The following is a 20,613-nucleotide window of genomic DNA, read 5'->3' on the forward strand; positions in this document are numbered from 1 at the left end:
CGCCAACTAATTCGGCATGGCGATTTTCATGCATGGCGACAAAATTGCAGCGCGACTGTAATCCGCCAAAAAGTATGTAAGCGCCATGCGCATCATGCTATAAAAGCGCTAATAACACGAAAGCTTTAACACATACTATGAAATACATGAGCATAAGTAACAGGCATGGACCGATTTTACAAACAAATGAAATATTTCAATATCGTTAACGTAAATACAAAACAAAAATTTAAATAACTTTTAGTCTATTTATTTATTTTTCTTTTCGATTTTAACTGAAAAACGCAAAACGTTACATCACCCCAACCATTTTTATGAAAATTTGATCAAGAACTTGATCAAATTTTCATAACTTACAAAAAACTAAAAAAAAACTCAAACGTTGCATCTAACAAAATTTAAAAAAAAATTGAACTGAACTTAACAAACAATAACAGAAAAACTAAGGTCATTCGTTCATCGACGTCAAATATTCTATTCAATAATCCCTTACCTCCAAACTAAACTAAACGTAACGAAACCCATGATCAAACAACGGAAACTTTTCCGTCATTTACTTGATCACTCAACGAACTGCAAATTAAATGCAACATCGAAAACCATTTCGACCCACTGTGCATTTAAAATTGCCTAAACTAACTTCTAACGGGACCACAATACGAATTCTACCCATCAAATTTGAATTTGACCAAAAACATAGAATTCGAACCAAATTCTAACCAAACCGTAACGGGAATATCGAACAGACCTATAACATCGCACGAACTTGACAGCTTAGCGAACTGTCACTGTCACTCGCGGTCGCTCCGGCGATGAAAACGATTGTGCCTCCCCGACGATCGTCAAAACGTCAGTCGGAGAGAACGAAGCAAAACAAAGTGTTGGTCGTGCCGGAGCTGGAGTAGAAAATCGCGAAATTTTAATCAAGGATGCTGCAAACGGGGGGAGTATAACTAATTTATTCCTTTAATCGAGTGAGTATTCCAAAGGACTTATTTGCTTTGTGTTTCCGTTGTTTCTCCACAGGTGATTAAACATTGAGAAGCAACACAATGATGCTTAGGACGACGAGGACGATAGCAAAATGGAGGAACAAATGGACTAGATACTGGAGACTGGCTACACAATTTCTTATTGGAATCAATTCATCAGTTGGAATGGCTTTGGGATGAGGATGGTTGCATAAGGGAAAAAAAAACTTGAACTGAAGATGAAGGAAACAAAAACACTGAAATGACGAGCAACAAAATCAGATTCGAACAACTAAACAACATCCGGTAATCAAAAGGTAAACAAATACTGTAGCATCGTAGTAAGCCTTGCATTTTGTAACTGACAAATTAAGGCACAAATAAATTCATTATTGTTCTAACCACCAAACGAGAAGGTAGCATTCTACATTTTGGCGATTGAAGGAAATCAAATCGGAGACTCGGAATGGCTTGGCTCATGGTAGGTAAAAACGGAGATGATACATGGAATACGGACCCCAAGGTGTTTCCTAGATAGGAATTGGATTCTGGTTCTTTTAGGGATGTCTTCTCTTTGTTTAATTATCGAGATGATGATTACTTAGGTAGAAATTCCCAGGGATGAAGTCTACATTAGAAACAATTTTCTAATTAGATCCCGGAATTTCAAATAAATCTGAAGTAATGCATCCGTCTAGGAATTTGAAACATAGAGAACCCGAAGAACAGATAAGAGACCTCTTCACTGAATGCCTCTAAAAAAAATGCAGCTATTATTTTTGGATGACATCGACATAATTTCAAGAAACCTGGTGTCCAGGATGGCTTTCTTGATGTAGATGGATTCTGCAGATTGAAAAGTGGAAGATTGTATTCTGAGCTATGGTTCTAAAACCCGGAAGAACGGGATGGCTTTTAGAACTGTAAAAGTGGAAGATTGCAATCTGAGCTACAGTTTCGAAACCCGGTGAAACGGGATGGCTTTCGGAAACTAATAAAGTGGAAGTCTGCGATTTGAGTTACAGTTTCGGAACTATCCGGAAACTAAAAATGGATGATCGCAGACTGAGCTAACCTGTGGGGGTAATTCCGTTCCATGTTTAACCTAAAATGCGAAGCCCAATTCAAATTGGGATGGCCTTCGCAGTTAAAATTAATCTTGAATTTACATTCTGTTTAGGTGAATCACATAGTGCCACCGTTTGTTGAAGATGCTGAAGGATGTACCGCCCTTCGATGGGAGAAGTGGAGAGAACATTTCGATGCCTACCTATTGTGGAAAAATGTTGAAGATCACGAGGAGAAATTCAGAACGTTGATGCTCTTCGGAGGACCGGATGTGAGGAAGATCGTTGGGAAGATCATCGTAGATGACGAACATGTCATCAACAACCGCTACAGGGAAGCTCTGGAGTTACTAGATGCGTATTTCGTTCCGCGTGTCTCGAAGGCGTACGAGCGACAGAAATTCCGGCAGATGGTTCCGTGCGATAAGGAAAAATTGGACACGTTTGTGGTTAAACTCCGGAAGCAAGCTGTTCATTGCGACTACGGCGATCAAATGGAAAGTATCATAGTGGACCAAATCATCGCGACGACGGCAAACGCAGAGCTACGGAAGAAGTGTTTGGAAAAAGATCGATCGCTGGAAGAAGTGCTCGGAATCGGTCGGACCCTGGAATCCGTTGCGATGCAGCTAACAATGTGGGACCAAGGGACAAACAAATCGAAAGCAGAAACGGTCCACATCGAGGAAACCACGTCTGGAAATGCTGTGCTCGCAGTCAACTCTGCTAAGAAATATCAAAGGAATCCCAGATGTTTCCGTTGCGATGGACGTCATCTGTCATCTGATCCGGCTTGCCCAGCAAAGAATCAAAAGTGCAAATCCTGTAATCAAACCGGACACTTCGCCAGATGCTGTTTTTTGAGGAGGAAGAAAGTCGACTCACCCCATCCGCCCGCAGAACCTGAGAAGAAGAAACGGATGATTCGGCAGGTCGAGAACGTCACAACTGTGCAACGCGATAACGAGGACAAGGACAGCGATATCTTCAACCTTTTCCATCTTGGATCGAAGCGAACCGTACGTGTAGAAGTTGGAGGAGTTCCACTTCCGTTTGTAATTGACACCGGTGCAGACGAGGACATATTGAGCGAGAATGATTGGCAGACATTGAAACAAATTGGATTTACAGCGTACTCGGTGCGGAAGGGAAGTACGAAGGTTTTCAAGGCATACGGATCCAGTAATCCCTTGATCGTCCTAGGCGAAGTCGACACAGACGTGAAGATCAACGACAGGAACATCGACACCACCTTCTATGTCATCCTTGGTGGAAAGTGCTCCCTTTTATCCGGAAGTACTGCAGTTACGCTGGGATTGGTCAAGTTTTTGAACACTGTGGACAACAATAGTTTCCCCTGTCTTAAAGGTAAGAATTAGCCATTCATTTATTTGAGTAAAGATAGAGATTGAATTAAATGTTCAATTAAAATAATAACATCCGCATTAAATTGGTGTTGTTATTAGGAATTGAGGCAAACATCAAAATTGACAAAACTGTACCTCCGGTTCGTCAAAGTTTACGTCGTATCCCTTTTCCTCTTGAGGAACTAACTTTGAAAAAGCTAAAAGAATTATTAGAACACGATATAATTGAACGTGTCAATGAAGCATCTGAGTGGGTTTCACCTATGCTTGTGAAGCGGAAGAGCACAAATGAAGTCCGCATCATTGTTGACCTTCGAGAGGCAAATAAGGCTATTGTCAGAGAAATCCATCCACTACCTACACTCGAACAAATAACCAAGAAAATAGGCGGAAACAAAGTGTTCACTAAACTTGACATAAAGCAGGCTTTTCATCAAGTTATGCTTCGTGAAGAATGCCGTTACATTACCACCTTCATATCCCCTCTGGGATTAATGCGATATAAGAGATTGATGTTCGGTTTATCTGCGGCACCAGAACTATTTCAAAAAGTAATGGATGTCATTTTTGCTGACTTTCCTTGGTTGATCGTATTTATCGATGATATCCTGATTCCTGCCAAAAATGCGGAGGAATTGACTGTTAGGACCAAAATGGTGTATGACCGGCTAGAACAATATAATGTTCTTTTGAACTCAGAAAAAGTAGAGGCAAATGTCAAGGAACTTGAATTTCTAGGATATTTCATCACTGAGAAAGGAATTACTGTTTCACGTTCGAAATTAGACGCTATTGAAAGGATGCAACCACCAAAGTCAGCTGAAGAAGTACGAAGTTTTCTCGGATTAATTAACTTCGTTCATCGATTTATTCCTAACCTTGCAACTTTGACGCACCCTCTAAATTTACTCACTCGGAAGGGAACGCCCTTTGTATGGGAATCCATCCATCAAGAACGATTTGAGCAACTAAAAGCCATTCTTCTTCAAGAAGAAACATTGGGATTCTACGATTCTACTGACGATACTTATGTTATAGCAGATGGTAGTCCTGTTGGATTAGGTGCTGTACTAGTGCAACGTGGAAAGTGTGGAAAGTATCGCATTATTTGTTACGCTTCTAAAACTCTTACACTAACGGAACAAAAATACGCTCAGACCGAACGAGAGGCTTTGGCGTTAGTATGGGCCTGCGAGAAGTTTTATTACTATTTGTATGGGAAATTTTTCTGGCTTATTACCGATCATAAGCCTTTACTCGCAATTTTTGGAGAAAGATTGAAACCATCCCCCAGAATAGAACGTTGGAAGTTACGACTAATGGCATACAACTATAAAGTAATGTACAGGCCAGGAAAAAACAATATAGCAGATCCATTGTCACGCTTATGTCAATCAACTCCAAATATGGGCGAAAGTTATGATGAAGAATCAGAAAGAATAATTCGAGTAGTAGCTAGCGATGTTTGCCCAAATGCTTTGACAATGGATGAAATCATATCAGCTACTAAGACCGATGTAGAATTGCAGGAAATTATCAGATGGCTCCCATACAACTCAAAGCGTTGGCCAAAAACGTTATACAGATATAAAAAGTTAGCTGAAAGTCTCACAACTGATGGAAATATTTTAATGAAAGATCAACGTATTGTCATTCCAAGAAGTTTGCAGAACCAAGTTTTGAAGTTAGCCCATGATCCACATCTCGGAATGTCATCTATGAAACGTCGTTTGAGATTAAAAGTGTGGTGGACTCGGATGGACCAAATGGTGGAGGATTTTGTTCATAGCTGCTCAGAATGTGTTCTAGTTTCTGAGCCCAATATTGCCCCTATTACAAGAAGTATAATGCCGGATGGACCATGGAAAAAGATTGCTATTGATTACACAGAAGTTGTTTCGGGTCAACATCTACTCGTTGTTACTGATTACTTTTCCCGATATGTAGAAACTATCCTGATTCAATCGATGACGGCAAAGAACACTGTGATGAAACTAAGAGAAGTTTTTGCCAGGTTTGTTTCTTTAATGTTTGCATTCACAAGATATATTATTAAAAAAGAAAATTGTTAGGTTCGGCTATCCTCATCAAATTGTCTGCGACAATGGTCAACCTTTCTCATCAGAGGAATTTTCACTGTTCTGTAAATCCAATGGAATAAATTTGAACCACACAGTACCATATGCACCGTTTCAAAATGGTTTAGTGGAAAGACAGAACAGAACATTACTGAAAACTATAAGGATAAGCGTTTCAATGGGTCGTGATTGGAAAACTGATTTACTGGATTATCTACATGCCTATCGCAGTACCCCACATGCAGTAACCAATTACACCCCATCAGAACTCATGTTTGGCTGGAATATAAGAGACAGAATACCCGGAACAACGAGAAATGTTGATATAGAAAAGGCAATAGATAACGACAAACAAGCAAAGGAAAAGGGAAGGAAATATGCAGATACGAAACGACGAGCAACAAGTTGTAATATTGACGTGGGAGATCTTGTACTAGTGAAAAATGTAATAAGGAAAAACAAATTAACTCCCACATTCAACACTCAAGAACATGAGGTCATCAAACGAGAGGGAACAAGGTTACATTTGAAAAACTTAGAAACGGGAGTATTGTCAAATCGACATGTAAACCATGCCAAGAAAACAGCATGTCGAAATCCATTGAAAACTCAAGGTTCAATATCCGAGGATAAATCTAATTTCGGTATTCCCTATTTGGATTCTTTTCAAAATAATAATAATGGTACTTATATACATAATAATGTGTTCATATTTACAGACGAAGAAAGAACTGAAGATGCACTTTCGGTAACCCCCAAGAGAGTCAATGAAGAATCGTTTCCCGAGAACCGCAGACAAAAGCGAAGGCCGGCATACTTGGCAGATTACCAACTTAATCAAATTGAACTAATTAACAATAAGTAATTTAAGATTGTTATACTTTTGAATTTCATTAAAACAAGGGAAAGATTGTAGCATCGTAGTAAGCCTTGCATTTTGTAACTGACAAATTAAGGCACAAATAAATTCATTATTGTTCTAACCACCAAACGAGAAGGTAGCATTCTACAAATACTATCATTACTAAGTTTCGCAACTAATTATACTTTCTTTTAGGATACCGGACTTTAACGAGACGCATCTTTAAGCCTAGCATTCGATTCGTTTGCTATAAAAAAGCTCTATTAAGAAAACGGACATCTTGCATCCCACGGCTACTAATCTCGTACCGAATCGAAGCGTGCCGTCTAGTATGGTGAGAAACACTGAACTGTATGTTTAATTTCTAAGTTTCTAGTGTAGATTTTAAGTAATATTCAATGGCTAGGTCGCGATTTTTGTACTTATTTACCTACACTAGCGCATTTTATATCCTTGTTTACCATCTTTCTCTGTATATTTTCCTGATGTGTTTTCTGTTTTCCTTGTACATTTCGATCTCTATAGTCTCATGTCATAGCTTAAACTCCTTTTCCTAGAAAATTTTTCCCCAAATGGTCTTTCTAATTTGAACCTATTCTCATTTCTACCAACATCATCTTCTACTTCATTTCTTTGACCCTTCACCTCTTCCATATCCAAATAATCTTTCTTCCTAGCACCCTTTCCTTCACACTCACCGCATTGACAATCGTCTCCTAAACATTTCAATTCCAATTTATCAAAATTAAGTGACTCGAAAGAACTTCGAATCGACTTCCTTGGCGTTTTTAAAAGTGCCCCAGGATCAATCAAACGATATTTTGAGTTACTATCTCGTCCTTCCTCTGTTTGCTCTTTACTCCTCAACTCCTCTTCTCCTTTCTTAGCCTTAACTGCTGAATTTGGATCTGGATTTCTCCAAGAATCGGTGCTAGGATCTTTCTTGCCTGATCCTGACTCATCTCTCTCATTCAACTCTTCTCGAACATGCTGTCCTAACTCTATCAAAACTCTCTCAATTTGCTCGCAAGCTTCCTTCCGAGCATTTGCCTCCTCTTCATTCTCAACTGTTGCAATAGATACCCGAATTAGATAGTGCCTCAATCTAGAGACTAAGGCTCTATCAAACTTTTTATGTAAATTCTCGACTAACTGCTCTACAACTTTAGTAATTACCTTTATTTCATCGGAGTACTTTGTTTCACTCCTGTAATTAATCTTGTACTTCCTATCTTCTAAAAACAGCCTTCTCAACAACCTTTTCTTGTCTTCCAAATTTTCCCTTCTATCCACTGTCTGTTTTCGTAGACGAAGCTCAAATTCTACCTCCTCCTCTAACAAATGATCGACCGTTGGTCGAATATACGGTCCAGCCATTCTCAAACTGCGAAAACTCGCCAGAAAAACCAAAACTTTAGAGAAAAAAAAAACAACTAGACTGATTCAATTTTTGCTCTAATACGATGGAAGAACTCAGATACCGATGAACGAATGCTTTATTCAGTAGGAAATACAAATCAAATACAAAAAACCCAGGAAAATCAAGAAATTCAGTTCAGTTCAAAGTAAATTCAAGGAAAATCAATAAATTTTATGAGAAAATCCACTAGAAAAACAAAAATAAGGCACTTATAAACTACAAAGGTTCAGTTCAGTTCAGAAAGGTATAGAAATTCAAATCTAACTAAAAACTAGGCTCGAATTCAATTAAAAAAACTAAGAAATAATGTAAATTCTTAAAACTAAATCAAAAAATTCAAATTAAAGAGACAAGTAAAAAAAATATTCAAATTCAGTTCAAAATCATATGAAAAATTCAATTCAGGAGCTTACAAACTAAAATCAAAAATTCAATTCAAACTTACAGCTAGAAATTCAAGAAAAAAAATGGAATGTAAAGAAATTCAAATTCAAAGTATTCTAAATAAAAATTCACTTAAAATGCAATTAAAACTTACTTTTAAATTAAAATTGATTTTGAAAGAACGCAACGTTTAAATTCTTTTTCAGTTGGGCGCCAATGTAACCGTTCGTAAACTATTCTTGAGGATTTGGTTGAAGCACGGTGGCTTAAGCGCCACTCTCAAAGAGAGACCACCGGTCGTGTTGAAATTTGCCCGACTTTGCAAGAGACTATTTCACTCAGGGACGGTTTTGAACGGTTCTTGGTAAACGGCAGAATTTCTTCGAACGCAAATTTAACTCCAACTCTTTCACAGGCTAAAAGATACTTAGGGAAAACCGAAGGGATTCTTACTCATCCGAGCGAAGTAACGGAACTAAAACGTAACGGAAGGTAGTGAGTATGTTTCTTCAATTAAGCGATGTGAAACGTAACGGAACTAAACGAAATTTCAAACTTTCTACTATTTATTCTAGGAGATTCATTCGTATTGGACGGAAGGTTTTCATACGGAATGGAAAAGAGCAAAACATGGCCATGTACAAAAGCTCTCACGTACCTGCGCAGGTTTTTCGACGATACGATGCTCGGTGACGGGGGACGTAGCTCGAAGATGGCGACGACTTCGACGTTCGGAGATGGCGGTCAGCAATGGTGTTCGCCGGCGTGACCGTGCTGCGATTTGGCGCGCAGCGATGACGAAGGACCCGTGTGCGGTATGGCCGAATTACCGGTGCGGAGGGAGTGGCGGCTGGTTGGAAGCTTCCGATTCGTTCTGCTCGAGAGGGACACGGCGGATGCCGCTTGTACCCGGGAGGATCCTCCTCCGGTCAATAGGAAGGCACTAAAAGCCCAGCGACCCGGCTTCGCGTACTTAGATTCCAGCTATGACCGAGCGGGGAATAGTACGTTTCCTATTTTCCGAATTTGGATCGGATTCGCGGCGTGCTATTGACGACACGCTTCAGCGAATCGCCTCTCGTACTCCGGTCCACGGGGATTGACGGACGGGACCTTACCTTCGGCTTTTGGCGACCGACGGGAGAACTTCGCTACGATAATGGACGAGCGACTTCACTCACGCCTCCGTTTAACTGCCTACTGGAGGCGGGCCTTTGCTGGGCACACGGGTCGCGTTGATCCAAACGGAAATGGCGGTACACTCCACCAGAAGTTCCCCGATTCGGCGATGACGGTTGCCGAACGAAATTCACAAAAACCAGCCGTACGAAAAAAGCGCTGGGCGCTACACGTCCAACAGGAACTAATATTAGCTTTAAGCACTTTTAATTTAATTAGATTTAATTACCTTTTTTCGTAGTTAGTTCCGTAATGCAATAAAAATCAGCAGAAACCGCGAAATATCGGACCTCGGTCCACTAAAGAGAAAGAAATCACAAACACGTTTAACATCACTTTAAAATCTAGAAACTCACTCACTACTTTTACCTTCTACTAGAAATTCAATTTACACCGTAATTAACTTAATCGACTTCAACTCAAAGTAATCTCAAACTCAACTCAACTGAAACTTTAGATTGGATTAGACTCAACTCGCGCACTTCTGCTTGCCAGCCGTACTCGTAGCGAAATGACCGAGTCAGAATATTACTTGCGCCTCGAAACTGTGCCGCTTTTCAAAAGTCCCACTATGTATTGAAATTGCTAACTATTATTCCAAATCGCGCCAACTAATTCGGCATGGCGATTTTCATGCATGGCGACAAAATTGCAGCGCGACTGTAATCCGCCAAAAAGTATGTAAGCGCCATGCGCATCATGCTATAAAAGCGCTAATAACACGAAAGCTTTAACACATACTATGAAATACATGAGCATAAGTAACAGGCATGGACCGATTTTACAAACAAATGAAATATTTCAATATCGTTAACGTAAATACAAAACAAAAATTTAAATAACTTTTAGTCTATTTATTTATTTTTCTTTTCGATTTTAACTGAAAAACGCAAAACGTTACAAGTTGGATTGAAGCGATGATGAAATCTTCCTCCGGTCTTGAATGGCCGCTGATGAGACGGGAAAGAACATCGGCATTTCCGAACTGGTTGGTGGATACATACTGGATGTCGAAATCGTAACACAGAAGCGTCAGTGCCCAGCGTTGTAAGCGATTGGCGGTGTGGATTGGAATCCCCTTTTTCGATCCAAATATCCTCAAGAGCGGCTGATGATCCGTTTGTAGCGTAAACTTGCGTCCAAGTAACATCCGATGGAACTTCGTTACAGCGAATACCAGGGCTAGACCTTCCTTCTCCACCTGTCCGTAACGTTTTTCAGCATCGGTGAGGGAACGGGATGCATGTGCCACCGCTTTGAGAGCGCCGTTGGGAAACTTGTGCATGATGCAGCCTCCAATTCCTGACTGGGATGCGTCCGCTGCTACGATGATGTCCAGAGTCGGGTCGTAATGCGTTAGAAGAAGATCTGACTGGAGCACTTCTTTGAACTTCTGGAAAGACTTCTGGCAGTCGTTGTTCCAAACGAACTTGGCATCCTTCTTGAGAAGCGCGTCGAGTGGTCTTCGTAGCTGGTGCATTTCTGATACGAATTTGCCATAGAAATTCACCGCACCGAGGAACGATCGTAGACTGTGTTGGGAACCACTGAGCAGATCAGCAGTCTCTCCCTATACTGCTCGCTCACCGAAGGCAATGTGTCTGCCTTTCGGTTGATGCACAAAGCAGTCAATTAGAATTAGAAGTTTTGTAACCGCCGTGCTGTAAACGTGTCGCGTCTATTATGTAGTATTTTAAGTGTGAATAAAGTCTACGTTTTAATGTGTTCTTGTTTACTCCTGGGAGTTTAAATACACGACGATGTGTCACGGCCACCCCAAACTCCAGGACGTAACAGTGGCGACGAGTCACTCGGGCGTGCAGTGAGAAACCGCGACGCGTTTCTGTTTCTTCGCGGAGGAGAAGATGGACGGCACAATGGATTTCGCGCCAAAGAGTGGAACAGCCCCCGTACATCCAGCGTTAGCCGCGGGATACTATCTGCAACAGCAGCATGCAGATCATCGGCTACACTCTCCGGTTCCAGAATCGGTCCACTGGAACCAGCATCCATCATTCCCGTCTTCTCTACCCTATCCGTCCGCGAGCGCACAACCTCACCAGCACCAACAGTTCCATCAACACCAATTCAACCCCGCCATGGTGATGGAACCATACAATCACTCGCAGAACAATGCCCCAACAGTGATTTCGCGCGGATTCGACAGGCCAGATACTTCTCCGACAGCCTATCCGCAGCCAGTGGTACAGCAAGTGCCCACTGTGTCAACGACGACGACCTCGCAGAACCAAATCGGTTGGCTGCATTACATGGAGCAGTACATGCAGCTTGAAAGTGAATCGAGTAAACGGTTCTACAGCGACATGCAGCAGCTGCTGGAGCTCCAACATTTTCATTACATGGAGCAAATGAAATTATTGGAGCAATTCGTATTGAATCTCGTTCAACCACCATCGCATCAACCAACATTTGCACCGTCTTCATCGCCGATCGAGCTCCAACAACAAGAAGAGATTCCAACTGCCGTACTCCCGAATCCAGCACAAGTGCAAAATCCAGTTGATTTCACGGCGGTATTCATTAACCTTAGTAAGGTCTTGGGGTCTTTTTTGACCTTTTCCGAATTTCAATTCGCTATAGCTTCTGTTTCGAAAGGCCTAGAAATCTGAAATTTTCAGACAATTATTTTTTTGTGGAAAATTATCATTTCCATTCATCCAAAACATTGGACGACCCCTAGGGGAGCTTCCATAAAAAAAGTTACAAATAAGACCCTGGGGTCATTTTTGACCCCAAACTTTGAACGGCTCTCAAAAATCAGTGGCTGGGCCGATTTTGATTTTCTTTGGCCCAAATGAAAGCCACACATGTCTAGTTTTCAAAACCCCCGGAGAGTTCCGGATTTGGTCACTGTGGCCACCGGGAACCTGCTTCAACTGAAAAATGCCGCTTTAGAGACCCTAACTTTGGCAAGCTATAACTTTGCAACCAAACAAGAAATCAGGATCGTTCAGTAATCGTTGGAAAGGTATTCACGTGGACTTTGATTAAAGACATTAATATTGACTAATTCTTAAGAACCGGTTCCGGAAATCCGGAACATCCGGAAAGTAATGTTTGTCACGATAATGTGCTAGAAAGCACAGGATAGAAGTTTTTGCATCAAACTTCTTTAGGCCATAATACAATCTGTCGAGAACTATTTCTGTATGTTTCTGGTTATGTCCCGTCTTTCTGGAACCGGTTCCAGGGATCCCACAAGATGGCCAACGAGTTAACTGTAACGAAATTGAACGGTTTTCCGCGCTAAACACATCTGCGTTGGTTAACTCATGATGAAATCTCAATAATTTCACATGCTCCATATTGTAGTGATATGTAAAAACATTGTTGGACATTGTGATCCTATGTGGCCACCGGAGTGACCACCGGAGAAACCCGTATTGAGGGACTTCCATGTTTTTGCAACAAAGATAGGCATTCGACGGCTTTAACTTCATGATTTTTCATGGCCATGTGGCTTCTGGCATTAAATAGAAGAATTGACCATTCTGGTCTGTTTTGGCCACCGGAGTGACCACCGGAGAAATCCGTATTGAGGGAGTTTCATGTTTTTGCAACAAAGATAGGCATTCGACGGTTTTAACTTCATGATTTTTCATGGCCATGTGGGCTCTGGCATTGAAAAGAAGAATTAACCATTCTTGTCTGTTTTGGCCACCGGAGTGACCACCGGAGAAACCCGTATTGAGGGAATTTCATGTTTTTGCAACAAAGATAGGCATTCGACGGCTCTAACTTCATGATTTTTCATGGCCATGTGGCTTCTGGCATTGAAAAGAAGAATTGACCATTCTGGTCCGTTTTGGCACTGGTTCGGTCCACGGCAACGGCGACGACGACGACGACGACGACGAAGTGATGATGAGGAATAAATTAACGACAGTTTGGTTTGGGGGAGACCACGCAAAGTAGTTGGAACGAGACGAGGATAATGATCGAGCATATGATGATGAGGATCAACAACGGGGCGCAAGAAATTTTTTAGGGGTTACCAATGGTGATGTTGTCAGAGGCGTAGCTGGATGTTCATCATACGTTATTTATTTATCGGCGCAAATATTGTGTATACGACAGTTGTGGAAATTTTACTATACTGTTGTTGAAAGCTTTATTGAATTAAGGCTCTGATTCATTTGACGGACTTTGTGGTTTAATGTTTAATGTTCCTGATTACTCCTGGGCACTGGGTTTTATCCCTGGCCCTGGCCAGTCTCTTTCAACCTATTTTATAACTTTGTATATACAGTCGAGACTCTTATAAGATCACTGGTCGGGGGGCGCAATAGGAATCCACTTAATAGGAGACTAAGAGCTTATGGGTTTTCGGCCTTTTGGGGGTATGGCCTATTATCTCGGGTGTGTTAAGAGTTAGCGCAATACTTTCTTCGGCAAAGTTTTAGGGCTTGATATGATCTACCATTTAGAACTTTGCTTCATATGATTAGTTGGCAACTTGGCCGCTAGAGGGACCATCAACAGTTTGATGTTAAATTGCACTATAGAAACCATATCAGGTTGTCAAGCAAGCGTTACGATATGCGACAGCTCAAGACCCTGATAATTTGGAAGGATAGTGTCTTCGGAAAAGTTGTTGGGTACACCAACTTACTGACGATGAGTTGCGATGTTCAAAATTCCTCCACTGGGCGGCGCTAGTGAGCAAGTAAATTTTCAAAACCTCATATCTCAGAATCCCGATAACCTAGAAAGTTGGTGTCTTCGGCGAAGTTGATCAGTATGACATAAACTTACATAAAAATTAACACTTGTTTCGCAATTCTGCCACTAGGCGGCGCTAGTGAATATGCAAATTTTAGAAATTTCATTGCTCAGAATCCTGATAACTTACGAAGTTGGTGTCTTCGGCAAAGTTGATCAGTATGACATAAACTTACATAAAAATTAACACTTGTTTCGCAATTCTACCACTAGGCGGCGCTAGTGAACATGCAAATTTTAGAAAACTCATAGCTCAGAATCCTGATAACTTGGAAAGTTGATGACTTCGACAAAATTGAGCAGTATGACATAAACTTACATAAAAATAAACACTTGTTTCAAAATTCTGCCACTAGGTGGCGTTTACCGGTTTTTTAGTTTTTTTCGACTTTTTTAGAGTTTTTCGGTTTGACAAAACTAGTGTCGCTCCCCCGATAACTTATTAAGTTGGTGTTTTTGGAAAAGTTAATCAGAATGACATAAACTATCATAACAATAAACACTTGTTTCGCAATTCTGCCACTAGACGGAGCTAGTGATCATGCAAATTTTAGAAATCTCATAGCTCAGAATCCTGATAACTTAGAAAGTTGGTGTCTTCGGCAAAGTTGATCAGTATGACCACAAACTCATTTGTCCACAAATACCACAAATGAGTTTGTGGTATGACATAAACTCACATAAAAATAAACACTTGTTTCGCAATTCTGCCACTAGGCGGCGCTAGTGAACATGCAAATTTTAGAAAACTCATAGCTCAGAATCCTGATAACTTAGAAAGATGGTGTCTTCGGCAAAGTTGATCAGTATGACATAAACTTACATAAAAATAAACACTTGTTTCAAAATTCTGCCACTAGGCGGCGTTTACCGGTTTTTTCGACTTTTTTTTTAGGTTTTTCGGTTCAGCAAAACTAGTGTCGCTCCCCCCGATAACTAAGAAAGTTGGTGTCTTCAGCAAAATTGACCAGTATGACATAGACTTACATAAAACGGAAACCTTGTTTCGCAATTCTGCCATTAGGTGGCGCTAGTGAACTTGCAAATTTTAGAAATTGTATAGCTCAGAATCCTAATAACTTAGGAAGATGATGTCTTCGGCAAAGTTGATCAGTATGACATAGACTTGCACAAAATGGAACACTTGTGTCAGAATTCTGCCTCTAGGTGGCACCAGTAAACACGCAAATTTTAAAAATCTCATAGCTCAGAATTCTGCAATCTTGGAGAGACTGTATTCTTCATTGATGGGATACTTGGTTTGAAATTCTGCCCCTGGGCAGCATGCACATTTTATTAATTGTATACCTTGATGTCAGTCGGACTCGAAAGGAATCCTCCGTGGAACTTTTAAGAGTATGCCAGTTGAAACTACTAGACGAATTAATTTAATTAAAAAAATTAAAGAATAGCGAAATGTTCATAAAGCTCACTAAATGGATAATATTTGTGACTGAATTCCTCGATTGCAGAACTTGATAATTCCCTAATTCAAGTGAAACATTGTTTGTCTTTCTCAAGAAAGCCCTTCTCCTACCAACTAAGACAAATTTTCATTCTGAAAAAGCTGACTTCACGTAAGTATAAGAAAATAGAGCCAGCAAGAAAGGAGAAAGCATATCAAGTACTAACAAATAATGTGGACATATCTAAAAAGATAATGAAAAGAAACGATGCGATTTTCAAGAACAGTGAACATAGACGACCAAAACGTTAAGTGGTGTTAACCAAAATATACGATGAAAGGTTTGTTTGTGAACCGAAGTAAAACTATCCTCAATTCTCGAACTAACCATATTACCATTGACAGTACAGTATCAGACTACAAGAATCGCAGTATATTTTAACATGAATTGCCTCTACTACAGAATAACCTTGTTGAACAATAAGAATAACAACTGAGCATAAAGATAATATGTCGCGTGTCGAAGCATGAAAATTGAGCCGTCGAAAGACTGCTTCTGGTGATAAATCTAGATAATATGAGCGTTTAAAAATAAACATAGAAGTTTCCTAGTATGTGTTTCTCCAGGTGGTCACTCCGATGGCCAAAGCAGACCAGAATAGTCAAAATAGTACACAATCATGAAGTTATAGCCTTCGAATGCCCATCTTTGTTGCAAAAACATGGAAGTCCCTCAATGCGATTTTTTCCGGTGAACACTCCGGTGGCCATAACGGACCAGAATGGTCAATTCTTCTTTTTAATGCCAGAAGCCACATGGCCATGAAAAATCAAGAAGTTAGAGCCGTCGAATGCCTATATTTGTTGCAAAAACATGAAACTCCCTCAATACGGATTTCACCAGTGGTCACTCCGGTGGCCAAAGCGAACCAGAATATTCAATTGTTCTTTTTAATACCAGAAGCAACATGTCCATGAAAAATCATGAAGTTAGAGCCTTCGAATGCCTATCTTTGTTGCAAAAACATGAAACTCCCTCAATACGAGTTTCTCCGGTGGTCACTCCGGTGGTCACTCCGGTGGCCAAAATAGACCATTGTGGTCAATTCTTCTTTTCAATGCCAGAAGCCACATGGCCATGAAAAATCATGAAGTTAGAATCGTCGAATGCCTATCTTTGTTGCAAAAACATGAAACTTCCTCAATACGGATTTCTCCGGTGGTCACTCCGGTAGCCAAAATAGACCAGAATGGTCAATTCTTCTATTTAATGCCAGAAGCCACATGGCCATGAAAAAACATGAAGTTAGAGCCGTCAAATGCCTATCTTTGTTGCAAAAACATGAAACTCCCTCAATACGGATTTCTCCGGTGGTCATTCCGGTGGCCATAACGGACCAGAATGGTCAATTTTTCTTTTTAATGCCAGAAGTAACATGGCCATGAAAAATCATGAAGTTAGAGCCGTCGAATGCCCATCTTTGTTGCAAAAACATGAAACTCCCTCAATACGGATTTCTCCGGTGGTCACTCCGGTGGCTAAAACAGACCAGAATGGTCAATTCTTCTATTTAATGCCAGAAGCCACATGGCCATGAAAAATCATGAAGTTAAAGCCGTCGAATGCCTATCTTTGTTGCAAAAACATGGAAGTCCCTCAATACGGGTTTCTCCGGTGGTCACTCCGGTGGCCACATAGGACCACAATGTCAAACAATATTTTTACATATCACAACAATATGGATGTAAAATTATTGAGATTTCATCATGAGTTAACCAACGCAGATCCCAACTAACATTTTCAGCGCTATAAGCTTCAGTCATTTGCTTTCTGTTGTGTAACCATCGAGTAAGAGCAGTCAACGCTGAATAAAAGGAAAGCTAGTCAAATATATATCGTAAGCTAATACACGACTGCAAAACAAGCATCATACAGCTACCAAACTCGGTTTTCAGAAATTCATTGCTTGTCACTGGGGCTGCCTTTACTCCACCGTATTCCAACTCCGGGAGATTTCCCGGAAGATGTGAAAACTTGAACACATCGGATAGGAGTCCCCACTAACAAAACAGCTGCTACTATACAGTACAATTCATTATACTGACAAATCCCCAAACCAGCAGCGCTTTAAAGGCCGTTATGCGATTTCATTACGGCTAGAAGCTGTAATAAAGAAACTGTTGGTTCACCAACACGGCTTGTCGGATATAAACATTATTGTCAAAACAAACTTTAAGCGGGATATATAGCTACTACACAAATTCTTTACAGCTATCCATGTATGTGCTGTGAAATTATTTGGGTTGCTTTTATTGCACTTTAATTCAATGCCGGAAGATTTGCCGGAAGATGTACAAATCGAGTAAGAGTCGCAGCCACTACAACAGCTGCTTTTATACAGTACGTTTTGTAATGTTGCCAAAATACAAAACAGCAGCGCTTCGTAGCCGTTTAAAGAACACTCTTTCAGCTAGAAGCTCTGAAGAAGAATCTGTTGGCGCAACCACACAGCTTGTTCAATGTAAACATTTATTGCGTTTGACGTTTCACAAGCTTTTACAACAAGATGAAGTTGGGTAAGCTTTCTTGTGGCACAATTATGAAGCCTTGTCTGGAGTAAAACAAAACGGGCTATTTTCTATGTTATTTATATATAGCAGTGTGGCAGCGACGACATCATCGGTACCAGTGGATACGGAGATCGGGAGTTCGATTCCAAGTAGCGGCAAGTACTTTAATTATTCAATTTTAAAAGTGATAATTCCAGTTCCACATGTATTGCGTCACGGTATCCATAACCTAATTATATTTAATCGTTTAATTTGGGGATGCCGTAAAACTATTATTTAACAATTGCAAAAAGGCTGAAAAAGCGCCTTCTCAAGATGTTATTCAGTTAGTGGTTACATAGGAGCCGAGAAAAAAGCTATGACTAGGTGGCATAGAAGCTGATCGCACAGCATGTACAAGCTGATTAAGTTCGCCAGATTCATTGGTATAGGGCTTGCATAGAAGCTTCCGTCCATATGTACAACACAGTAACTCAGCATCAAGTCGTATTAAGGACGCTTTGTTGACGTTTACATTCACAATAAATGTTAGTTGGGATGTGTTTAGCGCGGAAAACCGTTCAATTTCGTTACAGTTAACTCGTTGGCCATCTTGTGGGATCCCTGGAACCGGTTCCAGAAGGACGGGACATAACCAGAAACATACAGGAATAGTTCTCGACAGATTGTATTATGGCCTAAAGAAGTTTGATGCAAAAACTTCTATCCTGTAAATAATATGAATGTGCTTTTCTAGCACATTATCGTGAAAAATATTACTTTCCGGATGTTCCGGATTTCCGGAACCGGTTTTTAAGAATTAGTCAATATTAATGTCTTTAATCAAAGTCTACGTGAATACCTTTCCAACGATTCTTGAACGGTCCGATTACTTGTTTGGTTGCAAAGTTATAGCTTGCCAAAGTTAGGGCCTCTAAAGCGGCATTTTTCAGTTGAAGCAGGTTCCCGGTGGCCACAGTGACCAAATCCGGAACTCTCCGGTGGTTTTGAAAACGAGACATGTGTGGCTTTCATTTGGGCCAAAGAAAATCAAAATCGGCCCAGCCACTGATTTTTGAGAGCCGTTCAAAGTTTGGGGTCAAAAATGACCCCAGGGTCTTATTTGTAACTTTTTTTTAGGGACTAAGGAAGGTTAATCAACCGCAGCACTTAAGGTCTGAGGTCAAGCTCGTCCGTTAAAAAATTGATATTGTCACGTGTTGTCGTTTAGAAAGCACGTTGTAGTTCTCTCAGAGAGGAAAACTTTCCCGCCTGATCAAGGGTGGCAGGGTGGCCAAGATTGTGTGGGGGGAATCCCTAAAATTCTACGACATGAATCAGTATCATAACTCTGGTTTCTATTTGACTCTTGGTAATCAGGTTTTCTTATAACATTTATATGTAAGTTTTGTATAATTATTCAAGCAAGTGAATAGTTGTATTCGACATATTCGAATAACATACATTCTGAAGAAAATAATTGTAATTATAACTGTGGCAGAGCTCATAAAACAGTAAGCTGAGAAGCAGGCCATGTTCCAGTTTACATACGTTAGGTAAAGAAAAAATAAGAAAATAAGCTGCTTTCTAGTAATGAAAAGTAATGAAAATATCAGGGCAAGGATAGTTAGTATGGAATTACTCACGATTAAATTATTATCAGTTTTGTATAATAAGCAATGTTAGTACCAACAATCTTTGATGTCTGACAATTCATAGCAGCTTCATCAAAACTATAGAATATCACACAAAATAAAATCAGTTATTGTTGTACATTTTGCCGAGTGGCAGAAACATGATCATTGGCAACCATGGAAACGATGATCCGTGCACATTGATTTCTATTTTATCTTTACTCTCCTGCAAACCATAGCACAGAGCAAAAGAAAAAAAATCGCATGAGACCAATACACGACATAACGGATTTGACGTTTGAACGGGTGCGTATTGACTAAAAATAAACTTCTTTTTTGGCTGCCTTGATAACACAGCACCGCTCAGAAGTCAAGCGGGGAAACAGATGCATCGATCGGTACATACAATGCTCAGCCAGCTTGTTTCGAGAGGAGAGAACAATGAAGCACGGTAAAGCGGGTGCGTTTGGTAGCTGCTGAAACAGTAACAGTTGTTTTGGAAATAATTTCATGCTGATCGAGCAAATTGCTCGAATATACAAACATTCAATGATATTATTTATGAGCAGTTTGAAGTTTGTATGAATAAATATAATAAAATGTAAGAGCTTTCATTCAGCGCTACATCCGATTTGTGTAATATTACCCGTTGCAAGAAAATAGAGAGCGAAAATGGTGCAAAATCGTTAATAGTCCTCCGCTGGTATGTCTAATCGTTATGGTGTCTTCTACAATAAGTGCGCGAATTGGCCAAGGAATACTGCGCCGAAAACACCAAAATGATTTTTCTTACAGGCGGAGATGTATGGGCGCTTGCGCGTACAAATTTTCGCGCAACGCATAATATTCAACACGTAACAATTTAGACATTCACATAAACCATATTTCATTGAACTATGAATAAAAATCACGACTGCTCGAAAGCTCTCATGGTTTGTAGTCGTTGATAAAAC

General features: G+C 40.3%; 1 protein-coding gene across 1 annotated transcript; it reads left to right on the forward strand.

The window, feature by feature from the left end:
• The first annotated feature begins 1,399 nt into the window (after window positions 1-1,399).
• LOC134289876 (uncharacterized) lies at window positions 1,400-6,489 on the forward strand. The gene is made up of 2 exons (XM_062856570.1): window positions 1,400-3,406; window positions 6,203-6,489. The coding sequence occupies exons 1-2, from the start codon at window positions 2,290-2,292 to the stop codon at window positions 6,346-6,348; spliced, it is 1,263 nt and encodes a 420-aa protein (XP_062712554.1). The 5' UTR covers window positions 1,400-2,289; the 3' UTR covers window positions 6,349-6,489.
• The last annotated feature ends 14,124 nt before the right edge of the window (window positions 6,490-20,613 follow it).

Source organism: Aedes albopictus, chromosome 3, assembly GCF_035046485.1.
Source record: "Aedes albopictus strain Foshan chromosome 3, AalbF5, whole genome shotgun sequence".
In the NCBI taxonomy this organism is placed as follows: domain Eukaryota; kingdom Metazoa; phylum Arthropoda; class Insecta; order Diptera; family Culicidae; genus Aedes; species Aedes albopictus.

Bases quoted from the DNA above. Each gene is read 5' to 3' on its own strand.
- LOC134289876 (XM_062856570.1), top strand. From the start codon at position 2,290: ATGCTCTTCGGAGGACCGGATGTGAGGAAGATCGTTGGGAAGATCATC. The intron at 3,407-6,202 runs GTAAGAATTAGC...TCATATTTACAG, and splicing joins TAGTTTCCCCTGTCTTAAAG to ACGAAGAAAGAACTGAAGAT.